Source organism: Porites lutea, chromosome 8, assembly GCF_958299795.1.
Source record: "Porites lutea chromosome 8, jaPorLute2.1, whole genome shotgun sequence".
Classification (NCBI taxonomy): Eukaryota; Metazoa; Cnidaria; class Anthozoa; order Scleractinia; family Poritidae; genus Porites; species Porites lutea.
In genome coordinates, this window is record NC_133208.1 from 24,610,323 (window position 1) to 24,623,019 (window position 12,697).

The window sequence follows — 12,697 nt, forward strand, 5'->3', positions numbered from 1 at the left end:
CTTCGCTTTTAGGCTTTTATTGCAATAAAAAACCGGTGCACTCGCAGTTATACGTCTCTTGTTCACAGTTAAACTTGCCCAGTTCTAGACTAAGTCAGAAATCCTTTAAGAGCTCTGCGGTGATTGCTGCTAAAAAAGAAGTGAGTGATTTGGTTGATCACACAAAATGGGGAGATAAGAATAGAGCTGAGATAAGCGTATATATATGAATTACAGGAATGTGTAATAACCGTAAGCAAACAAAGAGATATCAACTCGTTAATGACGTAGGGGGTCAAGTGAAAAAAAGCCAACACAATAGCGATGGCCATCTTAAGCACGTTTCTGTTTCTTCTTGTCCTCTGTTCCTCGGCGTTGGCTGACTGTTCACCTGGATGGGCTTGCTTTTTAAGTTTGATCAGGATGATGGAGTAAAGTGCAACCAGCAGGACCGGGATGAAAATAATAATGGTGGAAATTGCAAGGCGGTAAATATCTAAGGCCTTCTTCGGCTTACGCATCCACGTCTTCATTTCTTCTTCTTTCTTTCTCATTTCTTCTGTGTATTCTGTGTATTACGAAAGCAACATGCATGGCCAAAACAAGTCATGTGATGCAATACAAAAGCGGATAATTATTATCCGACTATTAATATTTATGGTGGCACGCAGGGGCGTAGCTAGGGGGGGGGGTTCTGGGGTGCCCTTGACCCCCCCTCTTGGTAGGCCTTCTTTTGATCAAACAACCTACAATATTCAGGTGGCGAAAACGCCATGACAATATCTTGGCCGTAAAAGCCATTGTTGAAAACACCACTTTTTTAAAATTTGTTTTTTTGTAAAGTATTTTCGTCAGCGGCTCTTGTCGTTAGTTAATATGGGCCTTCATGCCGCGATAATACGACTGAGCCCGCTGATACACGAAGGAGAGCAGCGGTATAAACCATATATAGTCGGCGATCCCCGGATGGTGTCCCTGCTGTGATACCCCCTTTGAAAAATCCTGGCTACGCCCCTGGCACGTCTCTTTCAACAAAGCTCGTTTCACACGTCTCCAATGCTCTAAGAAATAACCGAAACACAATGCGATTCTAACTTGGTTTGAGCTCAATAGGAATACAATTGAAAGATCCGGAATATCCGCTCGATTGACCTGTTATTCCAGTTCTAAACTAAGTAGAACATATTCCAAATACAGATCAGGGGAGCAGAATATTTGGAATAAAACGGAATACTGACGTCACTTCTTAATGTCAGCAAGTTTTACACATTAACAAATTAAAACATGGCGGACTTGGTCGGTGACTATAGGCAACATATAAACGAGGGAAATGAAGCATTCCGTAGAAAAGGCTACAGCTGAAATAGAGGAAAAACTCTTTAAATTGTTCTTCACACAAACAGCGAAAAATCTACTGAATTTCTTACTCGGCGTCAGGGTATACCACAATTTTCTCCCTTGAATTTGCCCTGTCAGGAATCTTCCGATTGCTTCTAACACAAGAGATTTTCCAGATAATATTCACGTTAAAACGACCTACAGACTCGAATCACTTCACAATTTAATGTCCACGCTACAAAGATGATTACAATCGTTAGATCCCTCATAGACTCGCACATGGTTTCGAAATCCTGTACTTACATCACGTCATTACAACTTATCACTAAGCAACTAGATCAGAAGGAACAAGGTTTACTTTCACAGCGTGACAGTCACGCAGTCCATTTTTCCAACATCCCCTAATTATTATTCGCAAAAAAAAAGAAAAATATTTGTTCACGCCATGTTTGTAACATGGCACCGATGCACGTGACTGAGCAGGTGCCCGGGGTGATTCTGGTGATGACAACTAAGGGTAGGCTGAACGCTTTAATATGCCTCTCTGTGTTGAAAGACTTTCTTCGTTGTTATCAACTATCTTCCACCGGCAACTGTTGATTTTTTTTTTTTCTAAACGCTTCAGCTGACTATACTCCATGGCACTTTAGTTCAGACACATCAGTTGTCTTTACAATGTAGGACGACCGTGGCTAACTGGCCTCTTCTTTCACCTCTGCTTAAGTCCCTCGTCTTGGTTCGTGCGCTCCTTTACCTAGTTTTCAAAGTTCCCATGTCGATCTGCTAATACCATACCGCTTTCTTTGGATGTCTTGCCGGTTCTGCAGCAAACCATCCAGAAGCTGTTTCAGTGAACAGAATAAAAAAACGGCTCTACTGCCTTCGATCGGCGTTTTTCGGCAAAATTATACGTTGCAAATGCGTTCAATACAACATTTTTTTCCACCTTTCCTAGAGTTAGGGTTAGGGCGTGCTCCAGATTACGTTGCAGCCGAAAACATAATTCGCATGCATTTCTTTCGTGATTTCGCTTTTATTTTACATAACAGATTAGTTGTTACTTGTCTTCTTTTTTTTTTTTAATGAATCTCTTAAGACCCGGCTTTTAGTCTTCAAACGTTAATATTACACTGCATCGGCGGCACAGCAACTCACAAGTCTCTTAAGAGCTTGACGGTAGTTACTGTTAAGAATGAGGCAGATAATCGGGTTAATAGCACAGTTTGCGTGAGCCATAAAGTAGGTGACGTTAAAGTATCGATAAAAACTACAAGAAGAAAAAATAAGATTGTCTGGTGCACTGAATTCGTCTATTATCGCGTTACTGACTAAGGGTATCCAGCAAATGAAAAACACTACCACGATAGCAGTGGCCATCTTGAGCACGTTTCTATTTCTTCTTGTCCTCTGTTCTTCGGCATTGGCTGACTGTTCACCTGGATGGACTTGCGTTTTAAGCTTGATCAGGATGATGGAGTACAGTATCACCAAGAGGACAAACGGAATGTAGAAAAACACGATAGCACATGCTAGGAGGTAATTTGGATATGTGTTTCCTTCGAAGGCTTCCTGCCACAGAAGTTCGCACCTCAGTCGTTCTGGGTATTTAACAAGTTTATGAGCAACAAGATATGGCGAATGAACGGCCATTGCGACGATCCACGAAGCGATAATGAAAAATAGACACAGCTTTCTACTTAAGACAGCGGAACGGAGTGGGACTACAACAGCTACAAATCGATCCACTGTTATCAGAACAAGGCTCTGAATCGATACTAACGAGGAAACGTCTGAAAGAAAAGGGTGTAGCTTGCACAAGGCCTGACCAAGGGTACCACCAACAAGCCACGAGCCAGCGTGCCCTTCTGCCAGACGAACAGGAACCAAGAATATTGGATAGAACAGGTCGGACATGGCCATATTTGCGATCAACATATTTATCGGTTTTCTCAAAGTTGGTGTTTTGTAAACAATTAATACGATGAGAGAATTTCCAACCAACGAAACAACAAGTATCAGGCTGAGAGCAACCGTTTGCCCAATTTTTAGTGCTTCTGGATGTATCAAACTGAAGCAGCTTCCATTTGCTGTTGCGTTCATGCTTACTGATTCTTCGACAGGTCTGTTCTCTTGAGTCTCTTGCTTACAAAAACATCTTCTGTTCTTTGTTCTATATATAATTCTACCACTGACAACATTTAGGCGCCATTATATTTTAATTTGTAAGAAAATGACAGCAAACTGAGACAAATTATTATAGTTTCTCCGACTGAATTGTCAATCTAAAAGTGTCAATTAATGGTCTCATATTAAAAATGCTAAATAAGTTCTCATTAAATAACTTTGACCCTCCCTGCCTCCTCCCCCCCCCCCCCCCCCCCCCACATAGTGCTGAAATATTGTAAAATATTTTTGTTTCTTATTGTCATGAGAAAATAAAATGGTTTCAATACAATGATAAACATCTTCGGTCTCACCTTATTCATTTTCAACTACTTCACTTACGATTATTCTGTTAGAGGGCTCCTGCAGCGTGCCCTCTCAGTACTGGTTTTAAAGGGGCAATATCACGGTTTTTTTTTTTTACCTAGGATAGCAACATCCTCATGACATAGCCCACTTAAACTCTCTAAGCTGGTACCTAAAATAAAGAGGGTACAAATATTATTGCGGAAGGAAGCCGCGACAACAATGATGCTATCAATTGATAGAAATCCATTTGATGTTGCATTGAACTCAACACACAATAATGGACAGTTATTCCACGAGAGCGCGCGTTGGCCGGATACGTGCAGACCTTACGTACCTCGTTGGCCATATTACATCTCATATCCCGTAAGAGGGGGTGGAAAGATTGTTTTATTAAAAACACCCAATGCCTTACAATATCAATGATTGATTCTAACCGCATAAAATAAGAATAATAAATATGAATAAAACAATCGGAGAGAGACTTCAGAGACTCTCACACTCGCCGCATGTCTATATCGATTAAACTTTTGCATTTGCGTCAACGCCAACGAACCAATTGATGAATATTCATTTCTAGAAATTAAAAACGCCAAGAATAGCTATGACCTGCATTACCATTGACATTAATGGTGGCACACCTGTTCGTAAATATCTAAAAATTATTTTTCCCTGAGTTAATTTCTACTTTCTCCCTAAGCTAACTTTCACTGACTTTTGCCTCTATTATTGGCGCAGACCGTGTAAAGTCAATTCTGTATTAACTAGTGTTTAACTTAATATAACGATACAACTTTGCCTTTCCATCTGCGACTAGAGCATTTCTCACGCCCCAAACTTTCCGTTTGTTTGATATCTTGACATACCCACGCTAACGCATGAACTAATTGCGTTAAAAATTAACTTTCGCCTCTGTTTGTCGATGACGCAAATGGTATAAAGTCAAATTTGTATTGACTGCCAACTTTCTATAACGATACAACTTCGTCTTCCCGTTTGAAAACGCGCTAATTACCTCCTATCCTATGCATTTGTAAAAGACGCTTGTTCAAAGCAAGGTCCACCAAATTAAAAAGAAATACATTTTTTAAAACCCCAACTGAAAACCAACCTTTGTTTTTTCAAAAAAAAAAAATGTTAAGGGAAAGACAGCTTACCAAATAAAGCTAAACTTTATAGACCATTAATTGCTTTGTTTTATCGATTTTATTTTCAAAGTTCTTTATATTGATCGGTCTATGTTTAAAGGCAGTTTAGTCAAACACGGTATAATTTTTTTCCTCCATAAGAGCACCTTATGTTGAAGACGCCTTTATTGCAAATTACAAGAACGCGTTGAATTTTGTAAACGCATCCTGTGTAAAAAAAACCTGTGTGTTCCTGTTTATCGACTCCGTTTTCATTTTTTAAAACATGGTTTAATTAAACATGTTTAGTTAGGGTGAATAGGGCACCATGTGGCACCTAGACAAGTCATCTACTCCTTCTACAGAGGACCTCGTTATCGGCGGCAATTTTGTTTTTGTGTGTGCGTGTTAGTTTTAAATTAAAGTTACTGAAAAAGATATTTATACCACTCAACTGTCCCTGAGTTTAATATTGAGACATAAACGTTGCTTTGGTGTCTTATGACGCCTACTTTTGATGAAACCTTTGAGGAATATTGTCAATATAATAAATGCAAATAACAATCTTAAAAAAATGAATTCTAAAAAAAAAAAAAGAAGAAAAAATTATATTCATGAACGACATTGTCTGTTGGTCGACCTCCCGGGGGGGGCACTTGGGTATTTTTTGGGTGGGTATGTGCCGCCCGGGACTCCAAATTGGCACCCCGTTCTAAAAAAAAATTCCCCTAAAGTTGATGACCCGTTCTAGAAATGGGCCAATTTTTTATACCCCGTTCTAGAATTCGTCCTAAAACTGATACCCCGTTCTATAAATGGGCCAATTTTTTATACTCCGTTCTAGGGTGTAACAAGAGTACAACAGTTTGCTTGTTAACGCATTGAACCGTATTTTGAAAAGCAATCTGTCCTTGAGTAATTTCAAATGGCTGCTTACAAAACTGGAGCTTTCGTGCGTTCGAAATATTATACCCCGTTCTAGAAAACGCCTCTGAAATGGATACCCCGTTCCAAATCGGGGGCGTCAAAATCACGACCCCGTTGGGCGGCACATCCTCGTATAGGTAATGTATGGGAGTACCCCCCCCCCCCTCCCCCCGGGGTCGACCTTTGCAAATTAGCGTTTCATGGTTAGACAATTCCTATATATTCGCATTTATTTATTTACTAAATTATGTTCGGTTTACATTATTTCAGATCACCAAAGGTTTATACCGCATCCTTGTGCCAGCTCTTACATTATGCTTCTGCTACCAGTTCATTTCAATTAATACAGTCATTCACAGATGAATTCATCCTTGCAGTCAACTCCTTTTGGAACTCTTAAAACTCGTCGACCCTACCGCAATAATATTTACATAAAATTTGGGTAACGGGACACCATTAGCCATTTCAGCTGTTCTCAAAAGCACAGCTTCGCTCTTTTTCAGTTAGATACCTAAATTCCTGTTTAGTTTAATAAATTGTCGATTCAGTCGGATCTCAGAGGTTGGTGGAACAACAACTTTAGCAAAACTATTGAGCAAACAATGGAATGTCACCAATAGATCGTTTTCACTGTCACGCAACAAAAAAATAAATTGGAAACCGTCCAGTGGAAGAAGCCGAGAAAATGGCATGTTACAAAAGACTAATATATAAACAATTTGTCCAAGTCTCAGGTCTTTGTGGCCCACAGTTTCTGAGTTATTTGCCGAAACGTTTCATGCACCCTTGTAGAGCTTTGTATGGAGACGCCATATTGGTGTACCGTTTTGGTCCACCAATATGGCCGCCGGAAATCAACAAAACATCTGGAGTTCACTTTTTCTATAAAAGCTCTTTCTTTTCACTCGAGAACCAGGCTACGTGCGCATAAACTTATCTTGTAATACTTGAAATGGTTATACTGCTGAAAATCAAGAGGAGAGACTTTTTTCAACGAGACAGCTTTCCTGTTTTGGTGTCACGCACTGTGAAAACTCGGAAGTTCGTATTGCTGTATTTTCGAAATGATACATGCTACGGGAATGGAAACTTGAACAAAGATTTATTTTTTGTTTATCTTCAACCTAGTCTAAATAAGAATTCGTAAAACCTCGCTGTTTTGACTTAACAGTTTGATGACGTCACTGTGAAAACCATCTATAATGTGGAAGACAAAAAATAAAATACCGTGTTCAAAGAGGTCAAATTTGCCGGGATAAAACATACACACACACAAGTCATGATTACTAGAGCAAAGTTAAATCAACTACAAATGGAATTTTGTTTGCTAAATCTTTGACCTGTTGCATAAATTTGGCATTCACTGGTCTTGTAGAACTTAGAATCAGTATGCCAATAATAAGGTCATTATAGATCTACGTTATTCACCGGCTGGGAGGTCCGTATTGGGAGAAACTGTGCCCGAGGTCTTGAGTACCGGCCAAGGGCCGTACTCAGATTCCATTGCTTCCGACATAGCTTTCAGTTTTCAAGAGTTACTCTAACTGTTGAACTGCATCGCAGCATCTCACAAGTCCCTTAAGAACGTGGCGATGGTTGCTGCTAAACATAAGGCACATAATCGGGTTGATAGCACAGTTTACGTAAGCCATAAAGGAGGTGACAATATTGTTACCATAACAATACAGGAAGACAGGTGGTCCTGTGAAAAATAATATATTACTTGGCCACATAAAAGGGGTGCCCGGCAAATGAAAAACAATAAATTAATAGCTATGGCCATCTTGTGCACTTTTTTGTTTTTTCTTGTCCGCTGTTCGTCAATATTCGCTGACTGTTCACCTGGATGAGCTTGTTGCTTAAGCTTGATCAGGATGATGGAGTAAAGTATCACTAAGAGGACAACAGGGATACAAAAGCACACGATGGCTTCTGCTAAGTAATAATAAAATAATAATAAAATATTTATATAGCGCTTATACTTTTCAGTTCTAAGTCGTAAATAGGAAGTGGGTTTTTCTCTCCGAAGGCCTCCTCCCACTGAGGCGTTGATAATTATAAAAGCAGACCATAGAGCCAGAATATTATTATTTGAAACCTTTTTTTTTTCCAACTGTAGTGAGTCAATAAAAAAATGTTTTCAATACAATGTTAATCATCCTCGGTCTCGTTTTATTCATTTCAAACTACAAATCGCGTCACGACCGTTCTACAATGGAACCTCGATAAAATAAAGAAGGGCCAAGAGACTGACAAAATTTGTTGGCTACACCGAGGTTTCAATAAATCGATATTTTTTGGGTATATTTTGCTATTAATGCATGGTGTGAAGAAAGTCGTTCGTTATACCGAGGACTTCGCTATATAGAGGTTCCACTGTACACTATTAGAGGGCCCACCTGCTCCTCTTTGGTGTTAAAGGGGCTATGTCAGGTTATTTTTATCACTTAAGCACAGACCTAACAGCAATATTCTCATGACATTAGCAACTTTAAACTCACTCAGATGGTAGCTGAAATAAAGAAGGTACAAATATTGAAGAAGGAAGTGACAATCATGATGCTTTCAATAGAAATCCATTTGATTTTGCATTTAATTGTACGTTACCCACGATAATCAACAATTATTTTAATTCCAAAAGTGCTCGCACTGAATATGGGCCTACGTGCCGCGTTGGCCATAATCATCTCATATCCAGCAAGTGCGGGTAGAATAATTGTTTTAAAACGGCCATAAAATATCATTGATCGATCCTTTCCGGAAAAAAAAAAATTGTTAAAATACACCCAAAGAGATATTAGAGACTTTCACACTAGTGCCACATGTCTATATCAATTAAACTTTTTCATTTGCTTCAACGCTAACGGACCAATAGCCTGCGACCAGGCTCCGCAGTGGGGAGAGGGCGAAGGAGAAAAATCTGCGAGCGGAGCCTGGTCCCAGGCTAATGGACCAGTTGATGAATACTCATTCTAGAAAAGTGTCACGAATAAGTGTGATCTGACTACCAACATTTATGGTGGTGCACACTGATCTGTTCAAAGTTAATTTACTAAAAATATCTGAAAAATTATTTTTTGTCCCTGAGCTAACGTTCACTTTCTCTCTAAACTCTATTTAATAAAAGCGCAGATGGTGTTCTGTTATTAATTTGTGCTTAGGCCAGGTTCAGACGCCGTACTTTTCATGTGCCTAATTGATTAAGTTCGACTTTGGAGCGACACTGGCGCGACATCTGATTCAGACGGCGTACCGTGTGTCGAACCTGAGTTAAGTTCGACAAAAGTTCGACATACTCTGTTGAACTTAGCGCTTTTGCCTCACCAAACTAAAACTGCCGTACCAAACTGATTCAGACGCCGCTCTTTTGCCGTACTTAATTCATCAGTTAGGTTCGGCACATGAGTGGAGCGGCGTCTGAACCGGGCCTTAACTAGCTATAATTAACGATACTTAATACTTCGTTTATCCGTGAGCGAAGCGAGCAGCTCTAGGCCCAAAACTTTCCAGTGCTTTATATCTTAACAAACACACGGTGACGCATGAACTAATTGTTAAAGAAACATTTATTATAAGTCTTTCCTCTAATTAGTTTTGTAAATGACGAGATGGCATAAAGTTATATTTGTATTACTATACCTGCTAACTTTCTATAACAATAAAACTTCATCTTCCGGTTTGGAAATGTGCTAATTACCTCCTATCCTTTGCATTTGTAAAAGGCACAAATTGTCTTGTTTAAAGTAAGGTCCAGGTCTGTAAGAGCCAGGGCAACTCAAACAGCCAAGATTCTAATTTTCAAAACAAGTTAAAGGGAAGACAGCTAACTTAGAGGGTAAAGCTAAACTTCGAAGGCCGATAATGTGGCTTGCAAGTTTGTGTACACCTTAAAATAACATAGTATACATGACCATTTAGTTGCTTTGTTTCATCGATTTCGTCGTCGAGGTTTTTCATGCCTTATTCACAACAAAGCTTAAACATGTTTAAAAGCTAATTAGTTGGACAGGGTTTAAAACTTTATTCCTTGATACAATTCTTAGGTTGTTGATGAGAAATTTAATGGAAATTACAATGCGCGTTGAAATTTATTACAGTCCTGTCGGTGTACCTGAAAATAAAAGATACCACTCAACTGTCGCCGAGTTTAATATTGTGTCAAAAACTTTGCTTTAGTGTCTAATGGCGCCGACTTTCAATGGAACCTTTGAGGAGTATTATCAATTTATATGCAATTAAAAAAAAAAAAGTTCCAGATGGATCAAATGAAAACCACTGGGACATGAAAGAATCAAAGAGATGGTTTTAGCCTGCAGCAAGAAAGAGGTCTTTGATTAGTATTCATTGTTAGAAAATATTTTGGCCTACTTCCACAAAGATAAAGAGGTTATTATAAGAGGATCAAGCAACGTGCCTCGTTCGCCCTAAAATAATTCCATATCCAGAAAGCGGGTGTAGAATGATTGTTTTATTAATAACACCCATAAAATATCAATGATCGATTCTTTCCCAATAAAATATGAATAAACCGAATTAAGAGACATTAGAGACTTTCACACTAGTGCCACATTGTCTATATCTTCAAAACGTTTGCATTTGCGTAAACGCCATCGGACCAATTGATGAATACTCGTTTCTAGAAAAGCGCTACGATTATTTATGATCTGCATGGTCATTAATATCAGTTATGGTGGCACACCTGTTCGTAGCTAATTTACTAAAAACATTTTATTTTTTCCCTGAGATAACTTTCACTTCGTCCCTAAGCTAACTTTCACTGACTTTTGCCTCTGTTATTGGCGCAGACGGTGTAAAGTCAATTCTCTTAACTAGTGCTTAACTTGACATAACGATACAACTTTGCCATTCCGTCTTCGACTAAAGCAACTCTCAAGCCCCAAATTTCCCGTTTGCCTTATATCTTTACATACTCACGCTGACGCATGAACTAATTGTTAAATGAACATTTAACTTTCGCTTCTATTTGTTAATGACGCAAATGGTATAAAGTCAGTTGTATAAACTGCCAACTTTCTATAACGATACAGCTATCCTCTGCATTTTTAATATAGACCCTTGTTTAAAGTAAGGTCCAGCACCTTTCTTTCTTTCTTTTTTGATTGTTTGTTTGCTTTTTTTTTTCTCATAAAAAAAGTTAAAGGAAAGACTGCTTAGCGGATAAAGTTGAACTTTATTGACCATTAATTTCTTTGTTTTACCGATTTTATTTTGGAAAATTTTCATCCAGTTGATCGGGCCTATGGCCCATTCACACCAAAGCTTAGACATGTTTAAAAGCTGTTTAGTCAAAGACGGTATAATTTTTTTTTGCCTTCATAAAAGAATTTTAGGTTGATGGCAACTTTATTACAAATTACAAAACGTGTTGAATTTTATTACTGAATCCTCTGTAATTAAAAACCTGTGGTCCTGTTTTTTGTGTCCGTTTTTCATGTTTAAAAACATGGTTTAATTAAACATGTTAAGTCATACGTTTGAATGGGGCAGCTGGACAAGTCATCTGCTCCTTCTACAGTCGACTTCGTTACGGCTTTGTTTAAAAGTTACTGAAAATGATACCACTCAACCGTCGCTGAGTTTAATATTGTGACATCTAAAACGTTGCTTTAGTCTCTAATGACGCCTACTTTAATGAAACCTTTAAGCAATATATCTTGTCAATATAAATGCAAATAGCAAATTAAACTAGAAATATGTTTTCGCAAAAATCTCGCGAAGCTAACATGGTCAGTAGTGAGAAAGCCAAAGGGTAAAAATACGAAGAAAAAAAAGAATGGAAGTAGCCACCCCGGGATTTGAACCTGGACCCCAACAGTTCCTCCAGCCAAAAAGTGCGGCCGCTGACCACTGGGCCATGCGACCACTACACCAAAGTTAAAAGCGTTGAAGTATTTTTCTCTGCCATTCACACTGTTCGAACCTTGTAGAGCTGTATTTATCATGAATTCAAAGATACATTTGAGGAAGAGTAGCTCAAAACGAGTATTTCAAAACCGTTTCGCATTATCTCCGTGTTTATTCACTCTCGCGCTAATTATAGGCCGCTCGATTAACTGACTGGTCTCCTTTATCGCCGCTCTCGCTTATTAATAAGATTAGCCTGCGAAAGCATCCGTTTCTCCTTGCTCTTCGCCGCTGAGGACGTTTCGCGAAACGTCCACAGCAGCGAAGAGCGAGAAGAAACCGATGCTGCTTTCGCAGGCTAGCTGAAGTTCAGGTCACCGTTCTTTCGGTGTTAAGACTCAAACGGCAAGGATTTCCGGCCACTTGTCCAATCGGATATTTATGGAATCTTCATTAACTTTTCATTTATGTTTAAATTCGGGAAGATTAGTCCTGTGACATTCACGTGGACTTTACAATCATTTTAACGTCGAGTATTGCAATAGCTTAAAGTTTTATACAGCTGCACCTTTACTATGAGTCCACGTCCACATGAATCCGTGTATGCTGGACTCGCCGTTTTGCGTCTACACGACTTCAGTGTGGCATATCCGCCGCTGAGTGGATGATTCAGCCATCCAGAAGAATACGCTACTGGCGATTTACATTCATTTTCTGGTTACTAGTTAATTAGTAAGCATGTGCAAACAGAGCCTGCGATGTGATTTCACGACATTTCTGAATGTTGTTGTAGCTTTATCGAGCACAATGGCCATTCCTGCCTATACTTTGTCTCACCAGGCACTTGTTCTCGTCAGACGAACCTAAAATCGACTTTGACGAGGTTCCGGCCTTCGTCTCGAACTTAAAGATTTCATAATCAGAATGAGATTGAGTCTTCATCTTTTGAAATGGCTAATTTTTGTCGTCAAATTAGCAGGGGCAACCAACGA

General features: G+C 39.1%; 1 protein-coding gene across 1 annotated transcript; it reads right to left on the reverse strand.

Moving 5' to 3' along the window:
- Positions 1 to 2,442: 2,442 nt before the first annotated feature.
- Positions 2,443 to 3,417, reverse strand: LOC140945392 (QRFP-like peptide receptor). The gene has a single exon (XM_073394425.1). The coding sequence runs from the start codon at positions 3,415 to 3,417 to the stop codon at positions 2,443 to 2,445; it is 975 nt and encodes a 324-aa protein (XP_073250526.1).
- Positions 3,418 to 12,697: the final 9,280 nt, after the last annotated feature.